The sequence below is a fragment of the Chrysemys picta genome, chromosome 10, assembly GCF_011386835.1.
Source record: "Chrysemys picta bellii isolate R12L10 chromosome 10, ASM1138683v2, whole genome shotgun sequence".
Taxonomy (NCBI): Eukaryota; Metazoa; Chordata; order Testudines; family Emydidae; genus Chrysemys; species Chrysemys picta.
This window is the reverse complement of record NC_088800.1, coordinates 35,206,387-35,226,073: the sequence shown is the minus strand read 5'-3', so window position 1 is coordinate 35,226,073 and position 19,687 is coordinate 35,206,387. Positions and strand designations below refer to the sequence as shown.

General features: G+C 44.8%; 1 protein-coding gene across 1 annotated transcript in view; it reads left to right on the top strand.

Moving 5' to 3' along the window:
• Positions 1–10,459: 10,459 nt before the first annotated feature.
• Positions 10,460–19,687, top strand: part of CIB2 (calcium and integrin binding family member 2) — a 117,271-nt gene continuing 108,043 nt past the window's right edge. The window contains exon 1 of the mRNA XM_005294487.4: positions 10,460–11,072. Within this exon, the coding sequence (XP_005294544.1) occupies positions 11,022–11,072 (51 nt within the window). The 5' untranslated portion in view covers positions 10,460–11,021. The remainder of the gene's footprint in view (positions 11,073–19,687) is intronic.

The following is a 19,687-nucleotide window of genomic DNA, read 5'->3' as shown; positions in this document are numbered from 1 at the left end:
AACCTTTCCTCATTGGTCATGTTTTTTAGACCTTTAATCATTTTTGTTGCTCTTCTCTGGATTTTCTCCAATTTGTCTACACCTTTCCTGAAATATGGTGCCCAGAACTGGACACAATATTCCAGCTGAGAAAAGTGGAAGACTTACTGCTTGTGTCTTGCTTACAACACTCCTGCTAATACATTCCAGAATTATGTTCACTTTTTTTGCAACAGTGTTACACTGTTGACTCTCATTTAGCTTGTGATCCACTATAACTCTCAGATCCCTTTCTGCAATACTCCTTCCTAGGCAGTCATTTTCCATTTTGAATGTGTGCAATTGATCCTTCCTAAGTGGAGTACTTTGTATTTGTCCTTATTGAATTTCTTCCTGTTTACTTCAGACAATTTCTTCAGTTTCTCCAGATCATGGTGAATTTTAATTCTATCCTCCAAAGCACTTACAACCCCTCCCAGTTTGGCATCATCTGCAAACTTTATAAGTTTACTCTTTGTCATTATCTAAATCATTGATTAAGATATTGCACAGAACTAGACCAGGACTGATCCCTGTGGGACCCCTTATGATTCCAGCTTGACTATGAACCACTGATAACTACTCTCTGGGAATGGTTTTCCAATCAGTTGTGCATCCACTTTATAGTAGTTCCATCTAAGTTATATTTCCCTAATTTGTTTATGAGACGATCATGGGAGACAGTATCAAAAGCCTTACTAAAGTCAAGATATACCACATCTATGACTTCCTCCTAACCACAAGGCTTGTTATACTGTCAGAGAAAGCTATTAAGTTGGTTTGACATGATTGGTTCTTGACAAATCCATGCTGACTGTTACTTATCACCTTATTACCTTCTAAAAGTGTTTGGAAACTGATTGCTTGATTATTTGCTCCATTATCTCTCCAGGTACTGAAGTTAAGCTGACTGATCTGCAGTTCCCCAGGTTGTCCTTATTCTCCCTTTTTTATAGATTGGCACTATATTTGCCCTCTTCCAATCCTCTGGAATCGCTCCCATCTTCCATGAGTTTTCAAAGATAATTGCTAATGGCTCAGATATCTCCTCAGTCAGCTCCTTGAATATTCTAGGATGTATTTCATCAGGCCATGCTGACTTAAAGACATCTAACTTGTCTAAGTAATTGTTAATTTGTTCTTTCCCTATTTTAGCTTCAGATCCTACCTCATTTTCACTGGCATTCACTGTGTTAGATATGTAATCACTACTAACCTTTTGGGGGGGAAATGAAACAAAAATCAATTACCTTCTGTGATTTACAATCAACACTCTTATGATGATATCAGCCTTTTTTGTAGCTGCATCACATGGTTGACTCATATTCCCTTTGTGATCCACTATAATCCCCAGATCATTTTCAGCAGTACTACCACCTAGCCATTAATTCCCCATTTTCTAGTTGTACATTTGATTTTTCCTTCCTAAGTGAAGTACTTTGCACTTGCACTTGAATTTCATCTTGTTGAGTTCAGACCAATTCTCCAATTTCTCAATGTTGTTTTGAATTCTAATCCTGTCCTCCAAAGCTCTCCCAGTTTGGTGTCATCTGCAGATTTTATAAGCCTACTCTCCACTCATTATCCAAGTCATTAATGAAAATATTGAATAGTACTAGAGCCAGGACAGGACCACACTAGATCTACCCTCCCTGTTTAACAGTGAACCATTGATAACTACTTTTTAAGTACTATCTTTCAATCAGTTGTGCACCCACCTTATAGTAATTTCATCTAGACCACATTTCCATGGTTTGCTTATGAGAATGCCATGTGGGACTGTCAAAAACAAGATATATAACATTTACTGCTTCCTCCCTATTCATTAGGCCAGTAATCCTGTCAAGGAAGGAAATTAGGTCAGTATGGCATGATTTGTTCTTGACAGATCCATACTGGCTAGTCTTTGTAGCTCTATTCTACTCCAGATGCCTACAAATTGATTAATAATTTGTTCCAGTATCTTTCCGGGTATTGAAGTTAAGATGACTGGTCTATAATTCTGAGGGTCCTCTTTCCTACCCTTTTTAAAGATAGGTATTATGTTTGCTCTTTGCCAGTCTTCTGGGGCTTCATCCTCCTTCCAGGAGTTCTCAAAGATAACTGGTAGGGGTTCTGAGATTGTTTTTAGCTAATTAAGGAAGTACTCTAGGATGAATTTCATCAGACCCTGCCAACTCGAGTACATCTAAGTTATCTAAATAGTTTTTAACCTGTTCTTTCCCTATCTTGGCTTGAATTCCTTCCCCCTTGTTATTGATATTCATTGTGTTGAGTATCTAGTCATTGTTAATGTTATTAGTGAAAGCTGAAGCAAAATAAGAACATAGGCATTAAACTCCTCAGCTTTCTTGATGTCATCAGTTATTAGCTCTCCTTCCCTGCTAAGTAGAGGACCTACACTTTCCTTTGTTTTTCTTTTCTCCTAATGTATTTAAAGAGTCTCTTAACTGCCTTTTATGTCCCTTGCTAGGTGTAACTCATTTTGTGCCTTAGCCATTCTGATTTTGTTTCTACACACTTGTGCTATTCTTTTGTACTCTTCCTTGGCAATTTGTCCTTGTTTCCATTTTTTGTAGGATTCCCCTTTGACTTTCAGGTTATAAAAGAACTCCTGATGGAGCCATATTGGCCTCTTACTATTTGTCCCATCTTTCCTTCGCATCAGAATAGTTTGCAGTTATGCCTTTAATATTCTCATTTTGAGAAACTGCCAGCTCTCCTGAATTCCTTGTTCCCTTAAATTTTCTTCCCATGGGATCTTACCTGCCAGCTCTCTGAGTTTGTTAGTCTGACTTTTTGAAATCCATTTTCCTTATTCTGCTGCTCTCCTTCCCTTCCTTGGAATCATGAAATCTAACATTTTATGACCACTTCACCCAAATTGTCTTCCACCTTCAGATTTGCTACCAATTCCTCCATGTTGGTCAGAATCAAATCCAAAATGACTGTCCTCCTAGTTACTTCCTCTCCTGGATCTCCTTTCCTTCCTGTTATAGAAGCTCAGAGTTGGCTATATTGGTTTCTATTTATCCTCAAAATATAATTCTCAACCAAAGCCAGTTTTACAACTTTTCCAAACATATGTGAGAAATGCCCACTAGTACTAGTTTACAAGCATAATACAGACCTCTGAATGAGACCATGTGGAGAACAGACATTATCATTTGGCAAGTTGCACCTAACAAATTCTTCACAGTCTCCATAAAACACTGTCTGATTACACTGCTCTTCAGCCAAAATGCTTCTGAAATAAATGTAGTCAAACTTTACTAATTCTGGGTCACTGAGAACGAAAATGATGCTTAAAATTGTTGATTGGCTCTAGTTTTCAAGATATGCTATTGGGTCAGTATATACAACCCTTGACTTGGGAATGGCGGAGGATAAGTGAATTATAAAGGGAAGGGATCTCAATTTAAATCAGAAATGACTAAAATACATCTTTGACTGGATCTATGAATAAATCTATGACTGGGTTTGAACAGTACTTGCTTTTTAGGCAAAACAATGAATGATGCAATCTGAAGCTGGTGTTGCGTCATACATGATATGAATTGCATCATGTTATTCCTAGAAGTCATGGATGATGCAATCATAATGAAGCTTACATCACTCTGCTGAACAAATTGCCCTATATCAGCTCTAGAAATCATACAGTGTCGTGCTCTCTTATTTGTCAGTGTTTGATTTTGCAAAGGGACACATTTCTGTTTAGCCAAAGTGAACAGAGATGCCTCGTACTTGTGTGAACAGTGCAGATAACTTCTGCTATGTTTGTGGTGAAGTGACTTTTGCATCACAAAAGGGCAGTATAACCACTATGGTTAAGAAAGCCTATCACCTTTATTTTGGCTGCAAAATTGGAGATCAGGACAAGAGGTGGGCCCCACACATATGCTGCAACACTTGTGCAACAAATCTTCGCCAGTGGTTGAACAGGAAAAGGAAATCTATTGCTTTTGCAGTGCCAATGATTTGGAGAGAGCCAACAGATCATACCAGCAATTGTTACTTCTGCATGGTGCCTCCAGTTGGGAAAGGTGTGTCAAAGAAGAAAAAGTGGACTGTGCATTATCCAAACATTCCATCAGCTATACGCCCATTACCCCACGGAGAAAGACTGCTGATGCACCAGAATCATTCTCACTTGAGTCAGACGAGGAAGAGGAAGAGGATAAAACTTCTGGTCCTGAACCATCAATGTCACAGGACCCACATTTTCTCCCATCCTCCTCCTCTGAACCACACCTCATAACACAAGGTGAACTGAATGACCTTGTCAGGGATTTGGAACTACCCAAGAGTAAGGCAGAGCTGTTGGGCTCCAGACTACAGCAGTGGAATCTCCTGGCAGGTGATGTTAGGGTTTCCATGTTCCGTGACCGTCAAAAGGATCTTGTCCCATTCTTCTTCATGGAAGGTGATCTTGTAGCCTGCAGCAACATCGATGGTGTGATGGCAGCCCTCAACATCGTTCACAATACAGATGAGTGGAGACTGTTCATTGATTCATCGAAGACGAGTCTTAAAGCTGTTTTACTGCATAATGGCAATGTTTTGCCATCAATTCCAGTTGGTCATGCAGTCCATATGAAGGAAACCTATGACAACATGAAACAACTTTTGAGGTGCATAAACTATGACCAACATCAGTGGCAGCTTTGTGGCGATTTGAAGGTTGTTGCTCTCTTGCTTGGTCTGCAGACTGGATACACAAAGTACTGCTGTTTTCTCTGCGAATGGGATAGTCGTGCAAGAGATTCCCACTACATCAAGAAAGATTGGCCACTCCGACAGTGATTGGAGCCTGGGAGGAAAAGTGTTCAGCATCCACCACTTGTTGAATCAAGGAAGATTTTGTTACCACCCTTACACATCAAGCTGGGTCTGATGAAGAACTTTGTCAAGGCCACTGACAAAACACAAGCAGTTTTCAAGTACCTCCGTGGAAAATTTCCAAGGTTAAGTGAAGCTAAGATAAAGGAAGGTGTCTTTGTTGGTCCTCAGATTTGTGAACTTCTTCGAGATGATGCATTTGACCATGCACTGCATGGCAAGGAAAAGACGGCATGGAAAGCCTTCCAGTTAGTGGCAATAAATTTTCTCGGAAACAACAAGGCAGACAACTACAGGTTGTTGGTGGAAAACCTCCTCAAGGCATACAAAAGCCTTGGTTGCAACATGTCACTAAAGATACATTTTTTGCACTCTCATCTAGATTTTTTTCCACCGAACTGCTGAGCAGTGAGCGACGAGCACGGCGAGCGATTTCACCAGGACATTGCAACAATGGAGAAACGCTATCAGGGCAAATGGAGCCCATCAATGCTTGCAGACTATTGCTGGACAGTGACAAGAGATGCTCCATTTAATGAATACAAGAGACAAGCCAAGAAGCGCCGAGTAGACACTGAATAGGACTAAACTATGTACATAATAGTTTTTTGCCTTTTGTTTCATAATAAATTTTATTTATATAACCCTTTTGCTGATTTTTAAAGTGTTACATAAACAGGACAGGTGAACTATTATCATGTAAAGCAACCATAAACACATGAAAAGACCTAGGTTTACAATTTATGATTAAAACTCTACTATCTACACAATATACATAGACATAAAATGTCAAAACTTAAATATCTTAGAAACAGTAGCCAATCAGTTGTTTTAATTGTCATATTTGAATTCAGCACATCAAAATACATAATAAATAGCACATTTTATCTCTGAAGCAGACAACTTCTCAAAAATTGTAGACCAGTGTTAACAGACACTATTCTTGCTAATACTTCAACCAGGATGTTTAGATGTGAGGTTAACAGGTATACTTGGAGATACTTAGCGCTTTCATCTGTAACCCTTCTGCCCATCTAAGTTGGCAGCAACAAGGGCCGGGTTCTGTATCTAGGGGTTCCGTTTCAATAACACAATGCAAAACCGGCTCGAGCCCCCACCCAGTGACCTGGGACAATTACATACCACCCCTTGGGCGCCTCTAGGAGGCAATACTTCCCCTCTCGCAAGCACGGAGTCTGAGTGTAACAGAAAATGTTTAATAACATGAGGTAAATGACATCAGCATTAAATTGGAAAAACACCACAAAGAGGATTCATAACACAAACCATGAGCCAAAAAAACCCACCCCAGCAAGTTGGGCTGTGTCCTTTCCCTTGGGTTCTTGAAACCAGCAACCCAAGGATCACCAAAGTCCCAAAAGTCCAACAACCCCCCAAAGTCTCTGACCCTGGTCAGTGCAGCCCCAGAGTTCGGGAGGGGGGGCACGCAGGGTGTTAAGGGGCACCTTACGTGATCCGAGGCCGATGGGGTTCCGCAACAGCCATCACCACGAGCTGCTCCACTCCACCAGCTGCCCCGTGAGCTGCTCCCGCCGTCCCACGAACTGCTCTGGCAGCTGCTCCACTCTGCTCCGCTCACCGACCTGTGAGCCGCCCAGCTCTGCTCCACTTCAGCCGTCCCTTGGGCTGCTCCCACAAGGCTCCGCTCTGCGCTCCTCCAGCCACTCCGCTCCGCTCACCGACCTGTGAGTCGCTCAGCTCCACTCCAACCGTCCCACAAGGCTCCACTCTGCTAGCTGCTCCGCCAGCCGCTTAGCAATATATCTTCAGGCTCCCCCACTAGTTAACACAGCCTCAGTGATCTCAGCTCTTTTGTGATTTCAGCTCTTAGCAATTTCAGCTCATAGTAGGGGAGCTCCGGTGCTAGTGCACCATTGGCCCAAAGTGAATTCAGCTCAGCAGTCTGTAACTAGACTTCTAATGGAATCAAAGTTAGCTCTGATATTCAACAGTGGAGAGAGGAGGTAGTGCAATTGGTGTTTCAACCCCTCAGAGAGGGGCCCATACCACCAGATACAAATACCTATCCCATCCTCTCTCCCTTCACTGGGTTTTGTAACCCATGCCCCTTGTCAAGCAAGTGCTACTTAGGTAATGGTGAAGGATTCACTCAGTCCTTCTGTCATACAACAGTTTCACTGGCCTTGATTCACAGAATCAGGGTAACAAAACTTTATTCTTCCTGCCCCAATAACAGAGAAAACTGGGGATCCCACACCAGCCAAAGTAACCACTTTGAGTTGCTGTTGTTTCATGCCAGGCGAGTGGGTGTGCCTATGCAAACAAGATCAGCCCCTGGAGTTCTTTTCCACACTCGCCATAATTCACCACCAGATGTCAGGGTAGAGCTCAGCCTGACTCTGCTTACACATCCATAGTTCTCAAAGATCTTTATAAAGGTGGGTAAGTATCATTTTTCCCATTTTATAGAAGGGGAAACCTGAGGTACAGAGATTGATTAAATTAAGACCCAGATTTTCAGAAGTATCCACCAAATTTGGATGCCCTAATTTTTGGATGCCCGGCTTGAGGCAGCTAGAGTCTCTTAGGGCCTGCTTTTCAGAAATGCTGAGCACCCACGACTTCAGTTTACTGATGTGGCTTAAAGCTGGGCCACCCCGACAATGTATTTTGCAATCTTTGTTCTTGCCATTTCTTGTTGATACTGGTGATTTTTTGGGGAAAGAAGGACTTGATCTCATTGCACCTTGAAGAAATAAAAATAATTTGCAGTCAGAACAATGAAGGTCAGTTTTGCCATATACCAGATGCAGCAGGTTCAACCCTCTGATTTTCTAGTGGGTCTTTATCACATGCCAGATCTCTGCAGCACTTAACTCAGCACTTACACTAGGTCAGGGAATAGGTCATGTTATTCTAGCTTCTTCCTTTAAATATTTTCAAACAACTCAACTATATTTTGTTTGATCATTAGACTGCTATGTTTTCAGTATTAAAATTCAGATGTCTGCCACTATTGTTTGGTTCTCATTAATACATTTAGCATTGCCATCTGCTAAACTCAAACCATTAACTTGTAAAAATGCTGTACTGTCTTATACCTTTAGAGCACTGCAATAGACTGATACTGTATTCCAGTGAATCTAGTCTTGCATTCCTACTCATCATGATCTGAATTAATTGTCTGCCTTGGAACATCATATGGTTCAGGAACTCCCAGAGCTTGTTTACTACAGATTTGATACATTTACTTTTAATGCTACTATTATAGATTGTTTCCCATTTCCAGTTGTTATTACCAAGGCAAATCTTATTTCCAGCACCCAGCCCAGCTATCAGGCCTGGGTAAATGGGTCTCTACAGGGAGGGGAAGAGCCCTAGGAGGGCTCCAGGTCAGGAACATTGTTAATATTGGACCCATGAAGACAGACCTCATGATATGCAATGTGCTGTCACCACTATCTGTTAAATATAGTGCTGGATTAATAGGTGCTGGATTAATAGCCTTGGAGACTGAGGTTTTATATTAACCAATAAAATAAATGCAGTAAAGGAAGTATCTGTGCAAGCTACTCCCCACTGCCTAACCTAGGGGTGGGCAAACTATGGCCCGCAGGCCGGATCTGGCCCGCCACCCATTTTAAGCCAGCTCTCGAGCTCCTGCTGGGGAGCGGGATCTGGGGCTTGTCCTGCTCCTGCACTTCAGCTGGGGAGCAGGGTCGGGGGCTGCTCCACACGGCTCCTGGAAGCAGTGGCATGGCCCCCCTCTGGCTCCTACGCTTAGGGGCAGCCAGGAGGCTCTGCTCTGCACACATCCCCTGCCCCACGTACCGCCCCTGCAGCTCCCAGGGAACTGCAGCCAATGGGAGCTGCAAGGGTGGTGCCTGCAGCTGGGGCAGCGTGCATAGCCACCTGGTCGTGCCAGAAAAGGGACATGCTGCTGCTTCCAGGAGCTGCTTGAGGTAAGCGCCACCCAGAGACTGCACTCCTGAGCCTCTCCCTGCACCCCAACCCTCTGCCCCAACCCTGATCCCCCTCCCACCCTCCAAACCCCTCAATCCCAGCCCCGAGCACCCTCCTACTGCCCAAACTCCTCATCCCCAACCCCACCCCAGCTGGAGCACTCACCCCGCCCCCACACCTCCCCCTCAGTCCCCTCCTGCACCTTGAACTCCTGATTTCTGGCCCCACCTCAGAGCCCTCTCCCCCAACTAGGGCCCTCACCCCCCCCCCCGCACCCCAACCCCAATTTTGTGAGCATTCATGGCCCAACATACAATTTCTATTCCCAGATGTGGCCCTCAGGCCAAAAAGTTTGCTCACTCCTGGCCTAACCAGTGTATTTCAACCATGATCTGGAGGGAACATCTGCAAGGGTAAGAAAAGGGTTCAGCCTCCATAATGAATTCAGTCCTTGGCTTCTGCTATCACTGCCAGTGGTTGTGATGCCTTTTTTCTATGAACTGGTGTCCATTAGGGAGTGACCACTAATTTACAGTATTTCACATAAGGCCACCAGACCGAGAAATTCTGTTTGCTATCCATCAAAGCCCTGATTTTCTCTGTGTTGTGCTGGTACTGAGCCTGGCTCAGAGACTGTAGGGGATGCAACATACTTTGCAATGCCGTCCCCTTCCAGAACAGATTAGAGCAGCTCTGATAGCTTTCCTGGCTGCCAAATGTCCTATGAGCATAGATGATGTGCCACAGGTCATACCCCGAACCAGGGATAGACTGGGATTTGTAGTGGGGGGGGAGAATCTGACTTCAGATACCTTGGTTCCCTTAGTGCTTTGCAGGGCCAGATTTAGGGGCAAGTGACCCAGGCAACTGCCTGAGGTTCCAGGCTTTGGAGGCATTGGGGTCGGGGTGCTGTTTTTGTTTTATGACTTTGATGCACAATTTGTGTGCAAATTTATCATCTTATATGACAGGGATAAATCATGCATGCAGATCGTGCATCAAAGTCATGAAATGCACTACAAATGCAACAGAAGTAAGGTATCCAAAAGTTTAACAAATGGAGGGGGCACCATTTGGTCTAGGGTCAGCCCTGATGCCTTGTTCTAACCACTAGGCATTGCTGCCTGTCTATATACATTATTGTATGCAGTGGTGGTGTAGCTGTGTAGGTTCCAGGATATTAGATATATTTTTCATTGGACCAACTTCTGTTGGTGAGAGAGAGACGCTTTCCAGCTTACACAGAGCGCTTCTTCAGGAAGAAACTGTAAAACGTGTCTCTCTCACCAACAGAAATTGGTCCAATAAAAAATATTGCCTCACCCACATTATCTCTATGCAGTCTTCATTCAGTTAAGATTGTTCTGAAGCAGGCTGGATTATCGTCTCTGACAGAGAGTTTGTGTCGGGGAGAAGAAGGAGGGGGAGTGGATCCCATTCTGCTGGAGTGTCCAGAGGGTCATTTTTCAGCCGCAGTCTCAGACAAGCTAGTTGTAGTTTGTCCAGAAGCCCATTCCACGTACAGTAAGATGGCCAAAATTATTTTTTTATCTCCGGTTATTGTTCTTAGCACACTGAGCATGTTGCCTGCAGCCCCTCATATTCCTCATTACACCTTGTTCCTGTATTTCCATTGACTTTTAGCTGAACCCAGCGCATGGCAGCATTTCCCCGCAATAAAAATCCACACTTGGGTCCTGTCCCTGATGGACTGGAGCAACCCAGCCAGCCTCTCTTGCTGCCCTCCTGCGGAATATAAATGGGTTATCGTCGACACCTAGTGGTGCAGAGCTACTCTTACACCGGGAAGTTACAGAGAGGGAGTGCCGCGGAGAGACAGAGATCGGGGCAGCAGAGAGCTGGTTTCCTTCTGACACTGGATGCTCCTCATCAGTTTTCACGCCACACAAGCCCTGTATTGTGCTCGAGGAAAACACAGGGGAAAGGACGATGGCACCACCATTTCTGGGTGACACCTGCCTGGGATTTTAACCTTCTCCCTCCTAGCACATCAAAAACCAGCCTTTGCCAAGGTTCCCAGAAACGACTTCATTGCTTCTTGCTAGCCGGACAGGTGCAGGCAAGTGCAGTTCAATGCGGGCTTGGGGATTTCTTCAGCACGATCACGAAGTGTATATGCTCTAAATGCCTACAGTACTGAGGACTCTTGCAACTTCTTATGTGATGCATTTGCACAAAGGGAGAATTCCTCATTTAAGATGGGTAATAAGCAAACGATATTTACTGATGAACAGCTAGATGCCTATCAGGTAAGATTCCTAATTCTGCATTAAGGAGAAGGGGGTGATCTGAATGTGCCGCTCTGGTTTTTGATGTATGATCCAACTTAGCTTATAGGGACATGTTTATACTTTACTGTCACTCTCCCTCACCTCTTATACCTGTTAATTAGACAATTAGTGTGGGTTTCTGCATGCATATAAATCCAGTTCCCTATCCCGGTGCAAAAAGAACTCTTCCCCCTCCACCGAGAAGAGGAATCAAATCCCAGACGTGGAAGGCCAGGAAACAGAGATTAAAGTTTGTGACCACAGTGATAAATGGGAGGTTTTAGAGTGATCCTTGCATTGAGCAGGTTTTAAAGAAGAGATTGTATCAATCAGACACACTTGCACTTCATGTCCCTGATCCCTTCAGTGGCAAGGAAATGTATACAGGTCAGTTTAATGTCTCCTAACAACTGTGTACTGCACTCACTGCTCTTCAAAGATGTAGAGAGGTGTTTCAATTTTAATCCGTTAGATATGGTTGCCCTAGGTTTGCTCACACTACTGGGTGGAGATATTCCTTCTCCCCCTGACAGAGAGAGATCTGCATTTTGGGAGCAGCACTCTCCAGAAGTGACAGTTTTTTGACATCTTTTTGAATACAGCGTGTCACCTCAGTTGCATTTTTCTCTGCCCACTAAAGTCTTTCCCCATCTCCATTCACAACATCTCAGCACACTGCAGAGATGCCTGAAGCAGAGTGGGGAGCTGCCCACACTAGCTGGCATCTTGCACAAATCCAAGAGAATAAAAGATGACAAAATGTAAAATAGGAGAAAGCAGAGAAAAGGGGGAGCTGTATAACCATCCTGAGAGGTATAGAGGGCCGGCTGCTCTGTTTTCTTCCACAAAGGGTTAATAACATTGCAACATTCAGCTTCTCTCCTCCTGACCCAGGACCTGATCTAAAGTCAATAGTCTTTTCACTGGCCTCAGTGAGCTTTGGATCAAGCTTTAAAATGGAGTGCATAATTTCAGAAACTAGATTTATTTAGAACAACCCCAGATGGGGACATTCTCAGATTTCTTAATATTTAACAAATACTGAAGTAGGCAAATGGCAATGCTCTTCTATACTTTGCCTGTTACTTCTCACCTTAAAACAGCTCTCCCATGGTGAAGTCAGGATAGTTTCATAATACAATATGAGAATAAATACATTCACACACTGATCCAATATCCTGACTGGATTCCTCCTTTTCATAATGTCACAGACGTGTGCTTTGTCATGTTCATATAGTGATCACAAGCAGCACACGGGGAAGGCTCATTTAACCTCACTTAGTTGCTGATCTCACCCCAACCTGCCATCGGTCATTCCAGTATATTCTGTAGCCTGAGCAAGCTTAACCATGGCTATGTTTATAGCAATGCTCAACATGCTTCAGAGAGGGAAGTCAGAGATCTGTAAAACACCTAATGTCTGTATTCCTACTACCAATAAAAGTGAACACAGAGCAGAGCCCAGCTGCAGTAAAACAAAACAAGACCTGAATGTAATTAACATTAACATCTTGGCACAAGCTGGCAAATGTTAGAGCTGAAATGCCATCCTTAATTCATTACACTTCATCTAGAATTTGCAGCCCATACCTTTCATAACATCAGGAAATTTATCTCAGACCCTTGCAGTAGCTAGGCACAATGGGTTGAGTTAGCCTATGGAATTTCTCTTCTGCAGGAGGTCATAAAATTAATTAAAGTCACTGGATTTTTAAAAGGGCTGGATAATTTTATGACCAGTAATAACATATGTTTTTATGTATGTTAAGATGCGGGCACTTGAATCTCATGCTTCAGGACATCAGCTAATCACCTCCTGGGTCAGGAAGGAATATTGTAAAAATTGTAAAAAAAAAAAAAAAAAGTATGTATTACTCACATACACTGTGCAAATAGATAGGCAAAGTGTTTTGTTGCTTATTTGCCTTCTCTGGAGCATCAGTTATTGCACATTGATGGGAGCATGAGTGAAGGAGCAGGAGACCCTATCCTGCTTATCTCACACAAGCAGTCTCATTGAGAGTAGCAGGGCTATCTGCATGAGTAAGGCAAACAAGATTTAGCCTAAGATGGAGTTTCAGCCTTTTCCTTTGAATATCCCAACTTGGGTAAATTAATTGCAGCTTCCAGTTTACTCAAGCAAAAAGCCAAATTCCCTGTGCTGGTTATTCCCATCTGTGGGTAAAGGACTTCTATGATACCTACCCCAGAGCTTCCTTTCCATTCTTCTCTGAGGGCAGATTCAGGGGATCAGTGTTTGGATCCTCTAGATCTGTATGGATTTTGGGAACACCACTATAGCCCTGGGGCATCCACACAGAGAATTCTTTCTTCCACACTGCATTGTGTTCTCCCACTCTTCACTCTGGCTTCCTGCTGACCCTAGATCCCTGAACCACAGGAGCCATGTGGAGTGTTCCACAGGGATGAGGAAGAAGCCGCATAACTCCCTGCATACTCCAGAGTAATTCCATTGAAGCTGAAGATTTACATCAGCATAAGTGGGGCAAGGTGTGACCAAGAGTATGCAGTAAGTTATGCAGCTTTTCTGTCATGTACTTGGCAGTGGCCCCATGGTTGCAGTAACTTACATGCTATGCTGTGTAGGTTTGGGGAAGTGGAGAATAGGCTGGAGACCTGCTGACTCACCTGCCCCCTTTCCACCGTTGAAATTCTTCAAAGATGTCTCTGTTGTGCTGGAGGAAGGGGAGCATGGAGCACTGGGCCCACAGCTTTTTAAAATATGGACTTTCCATTGTTTGGAAACAATGGACGGGAATTTCAAAGGGGCCTAAGAGAGCTAGGATACCAAATCCATTGAGCCTAGGAGTTCCAGATCTACATAGAAGAGCCTCGACCATTTGAGCTAACAGACCAATTCCTTATAGTCTATGGTGCATATAGATTAGAGTACTCTTGATATGCACCTGTGTGCATGTAACTCACAGATGGTCTTTATAAAAGAGAGAACTCACCTCAGCAACATCAGGATTGTGGATTAAGAACATTACTCATGAAATGTTGTAAAAACGTTTAAAATGGACTTTGCAACTTGATCAATTCTTATTTTGCACTTTTGGTAATTGGAATTAGGTAGCTTTTCCCCCCCTCCTCTATCTGTCTAGGGCCTAGGCATTTGTACCATACTCATCACAGTGGCATCTGAATGACTCCTTGGCAACTGAGGTATTGCCTTTTTATACATGGTACTTCAATAGAACTATACCATATATGCTTAAGGAGTTGGTCGTTTAGCTCTTGCTTTTAGATCCAGAAATTTTGGGTTCAGTCATCCACAAGATGATCCCTGTGTCATTACACTGTATAATGTGTTTTAAGAAGAAGTTTTTATAAGTCTGGAGATGAATATTTGACTGAAACTGTTTGTAAGAGAGCTATGTAGTGAGACTTGATCATATTTAAACCTTTCCATCTCTTATTTTAGTGAAAGATGGAGGCAAATTAACCATCACAATTCTACAAAGCTACAAATCTCCTAATACCTTCTCCTATCATTTGGCAGCCTTTATTCCCTTAGTGTAGTGCACCAGTTGACAGTTCTTTAAATGATCATAAGCACATTGAAAAGCTTTGGAAATTTAAAGGAAATGGGCTTTTGCACAGATTGGTTTCCCAGCAGAACTTCATGTCAATTAAAAACTATATACTAATAGGAAAATTAATCCTACCAGGGCTTTCTGCTTTCTACTGCCATTGCCCTATGCTCAGGTTAGTGAAATGGTTTTAACATACAAATGCAAAATAGAAGTAAGGTCTCAAGGAGAAAAGAGTAAACATTAGTCAATAGAAAAGAAACATTTCTCTAACAAAGTGTATTTTAAGATTGAGCTTTTAAAAGCTTCCTAAGGGGCAGTGAACACTCAATTTCCATTCAAATGAAACCCCTGGTTGCTTTGAAAATCCCATTCTCTGTGTCTAAGGGCCAGATTTTGTCACCCATACTCACACTGAGTAGTACGTACCTGACATGACTTTGTGGGTACCCCCATGATTTCATTCAGACCATTTGTGGGCAGTTGTCTACACATGCAAGCTCTTCCAGAAGAAGGTAGGGTTTGAATTTAAAGCAGAATAGCTATTCCAGAACACTTCCACTTTCTGAGGCTAGGTCTACACTACCCGCCTGAATCGGCGGGTAGAAATCGACCTCTCGGGGATCGATTTATCGCGTCCCGTTGGGACGCGACAGTCGATCCCTGAATCGACGCTCTTACTCCACCAGCGGAGGTGGGAGTAAGCGCCGTCGACAGAAAGCCGCAGAAGTCGATTTTGCCGCCGTCCTCACAGCGGGGTAAGTCGGCTGCGATACGTCGAATTCAGCTACGCTATTCACGTAGCTGAATTTGTGTATCTTAAATCGACTCCCCCCTGTAGTGTAGATGTACCCACAGATAATTTGGAAAAGGGCACTCTTAGTCTGGAATAAGAGTGTCCACACATGGAGTTATTCTGGAATAGCTATTCCAGAATAACTCCATGTGTAGAGATGCCCTAAAATAAGCATGTGAGGAGTCCTGGTGTCTTCACTGGAGTCAGACTATATATATATATATATATATATATATATATACACACACACACACACACACACACACACACACATTTAAAAGGTAAGTATATATTTAAGTGTTTTGATGGACTGGAGCCTTAGTCAAGATTATGCTTGCGAAAGCTGCCACATTGACAACCTGGCAATCAAAGTCTTATGTCTATGGACTGGGCATGTCAAGCTCAGGCAACACCATTGTAAGGTTTCTTTCACCATACAGCTAATCCGTGTCAGCCCTCAGTTTGGGGGATCACAGCTGTGGTGGGAGGGTGGTTCTTTCTTGTGTCATTGGCCTTGAGGCTGACACTTCCAAGTTCCAGTTGTGATGTGGGTAGGGGTGAAAGTAATTTAAGGACTTACCGGTACTCCGAGAGTCCTTAGGAGGGGCATGGCCTCTACCAGAAGAGGCGGGGCCTTTAAATTCCCGGGCGCTTTAAATCAGGGTTTAAAGGGCCCGGGGCTGGGGCTGTGGTAGCAGCAGCTGGGAGCCCCGGGGCCTTTAAATCACCCCCGGAGCTATGAGCCCCGGCCTCTGGCAGAGTTTTAAAGGGCCTGGGGCTCCGCTGCAGTAGCGGCAGCCGGGAGCCCCTGGCCCTTTAAATCACCGCCAGAGCCCCACCGCTGCTACCCCAGGGCTCCAGCAGCGGGGCTCGGGTGGCCATTTAAAGGGCCCCGGAGGGTAGCGGCAGTGGGAGCCCCAAGCCCTTTAAATCGCCACCCAAGCTGCGCTGCCAGAGCCCTGGAGTAGCAGGGGCAGCCGGCAGCTCGGGTAGTGATTTAAAGGACCCAGGGCTCTGGCTGCTGCTACCACCCCGGGCCCTTTAAATTGTTCCCAGAGCCCTGCTGCCGGAGCCCTGGGGTAGTGACGGTGGTGCTCTGGCGGCAAGTTAAAGGGCCCGGGGCGGTACCGGTGGTTGAGTCCCTGGCCCTTTAAATCGCCGCCAGAGCCCGCCACCGCTACCCCAGGGCTCTGGCAGGCTCCAGGGACGATTTAAAGGGCCCGGGGTGGTAGCGGTTACTGGAGCCCTGGACCCTTTAAATCATCCTCGGAGCCCTGCTGCTGGAGTCCTGGGGAGGTGGCGGTGGGTCTCTGGCGGCTATTTTAAGGGCTCGGTAGCAGCTGCTGCAGCCCTGGATCCTTTAAATAGCTGCCGGAGCCCTGTCACCGATACCCCAGGGCTCCGGGGACGATTTAAAGGGCCCGGGGCGGTAGCTGCGTCAGGTGCCCCAGGCCCTTTAAATCGCCGCCCGAGCCCTGCCGCCGCTTCCCTAGGGCTCCGGCAGCAGGGATCTGGTGGCAATCTGCTGGGAGCCCCAGGCCCTTTAAATTGCCGCCAAGAGAAGCTGATCCCCCCGGTATGGCTCACCAGCTCTTACCGGTATGCCATACCGGGGCGTACCGGCTTACTTCCACCTCTGGATATGGGTTCCTGCTTGCTAAGAACTAAGCTGCAACTTCCAACTCATTACACATATGAGGAACAACTGTTAGCTTTTGACAGGGGTGAAAGTAAGGTGGTACGGGCCGGTATGGCATACCGGTAAAAAGTGGCCACCAGTACCAGCCCCTCCCGTCTTACTTTAAAGTACTGCCGCGGCATAAGGACCCTGCTTAAAGCGCTGTCACAGCAGCGCTTTATTGTCGCTGCCCCTTTTGCCCCCCCGCCAGGCTGCCAACCGAGGGGCGGGGGCAGGAGCGGGGCGTAGCCACCACTGTACCGGTAAGTTTTCAATTTTACTTTCACCCCTGGTTTTTGATTAAGGCTAGCCAGAACTAGACTTGAACTCAATGTCTATGGCTCTGAGCCAAAGCCCATAGAATGTAGTGGGTGTATCTTCTCTGAGTTCAATGGACTTTGAATCAGGCCCCTAGAGAGGAAAAGTCCAATGGCAAACCCCTGAACAGATCAACTCTTTTGTAAAATAAACAAATGGTATCACTTCTAGTTGCAATATTATTTTGCCACAGGGGAAACAAGAAAATAAAATAAGGATTATAATCTACTGAATAAAGAAACATAAAGCAATTCAAAGTAATAAAGAAATATAATAAAGCAGTGTCAAGACCATATACTGGCCTCAATCTATACCTGGGTGACCTAAATGCAGTTACTGGCTCCCTGTAAATTAGGCTTGAACAGATCATTGGCTACTATGGTTCACTGGTAACTCTTGCCACTTGCTCACATTCTGCGCTTCTCAGAATCTTTCCATTCTGGGTCATGGTTCAAGCAGCAACGCATACGCTGGATGTCATGGATCTCTCATGATGGCGTCACTCAGAAGAAATTGGACCACATCATCATACATGACAGGCGTCTCTTCACCTCCTGTAGAGTATATCATGGTGCAAAGTGTGCTGCAAATACAGACCAACAACTAGTGGTTGTCCGCATGGCATTGACACTCTGACAAGCAAGTAAGCTCTCTGCAATGATTAAGAAATTTGACATCGAGGCACTTCTCTGTGTGCCAGGTTTAGCCAACAGGTTTTGAATTGATGTCAGCAATAGATTCTCAGCTCTAGCCGACCTGCCAGATGATGTTGAGGTTGCCTGGTCTCTGTTTACTTCCATCCTCCACTAATCCACTGAGCAGATGATCGGCTATAGACGCCCAGCATGCCGACCATGGCTATCAGAGGAGGCCTTCCAGACAATTAAATTGAAGGCCTCAGCCCGCCAGCATGGTGATAAGCGCTCTCATAATCAGCTGAAGCGAAAGTTCAACACCCTGGCACTCTGCAATCCTGAGGCATATTATAACCAAGTGGCGGATGATGCTGAATTTGGCTTAGTCAGATGAGGCTTAAAACCAGCATTCTGCACAATCCACAACCTCAGCAGGCAAGAGATAGTTTCTACGAATGCCATCCTGAAGAACAGCCAATGCCATCCATGTAAATTGGATGACGACATCCTCTCACACTGGGTGGAACATTATCACAGCGCCCTGAACCACCCTCCAGCTGCCGCTTGTTCAGAGCTGGATGATTTGGCAGCACTGTGGTTTTGGACCCAGACATTTGTACTGATGCACCAACGTTGGATGAAGAGAAGCCCATGCCATCTGCAAACTGAAAAATGGATGCGCAGTCAGTGCTGATGACATCCAGAGCTGCTAAAATGTGCTATTGACCATGTAGCTGAATCACTTCTGGCCATCTTTTGCCTGGTGTGGAGAACTGGAACGTTGCCAACTGCCTGGAAGGACAGTATTGTCATCTCACTTTATAAGGGCAAGGAACCATGCAGTGAATGTAAGAGCTACGGGCCAATCACCTTGTTGTCTGTGCCAGGGAAGGTGTTTGCGCATGTTCTACTGGTGCATTTGGAGCCCTTGCTACATTGGAAGAGTCATTCCCAACAGTCAGGCTTTACGAGGAACAAGTCCACATTAGATGGCATTTAGGCCCTCTGCTTGTTGTCAGAGATACACCATGAGTTCAAGAAGCCCCCACATGTACTGTATGTCAATCCTAAGGTTGTGTTTGATTCAGTTGACTGAGTTGCATTTTGGAAGGCTTTAAAGGGCGTGAGTATCCCAACCATTCTGCTGGACTTGATTAGCGAGCTGCACAATGGAACCACTGCCCGTGTACGTCGGGGGAATCAGATGTCGGCACCTTGTAAATCAATATCTGGTGTTAGGCAAAGCTGGGTTTTGGCCTCTGCACTCTTTTGTCAGGCAATGGATTTCATAATGCAGCATTCCATCAGGCCCATAAACGTTAAGATCATTGATCTCTCACTCTCAGACCTTGACTATGCTGATGACATTGTTCTTCTAGTACAGATCCCCGACAGGTTTTACGAGGCATCCCAGCAAATGGAAGAAAAGTCAGCTAAGGTTGGCCTCCATGTTTCATGGTCAAAGACAAAGCTGAAAATTCTAGGACCAGGTCCACCTATGACTCCAATCTCTTTGAATAATGAAACTGTCGAAGCAGTCTCCGGCTTTTGCTATTTGGATTCTATACTCACCGGTTCCTCCAGTTGTCACATGGATGTTCTCCATCGGATTA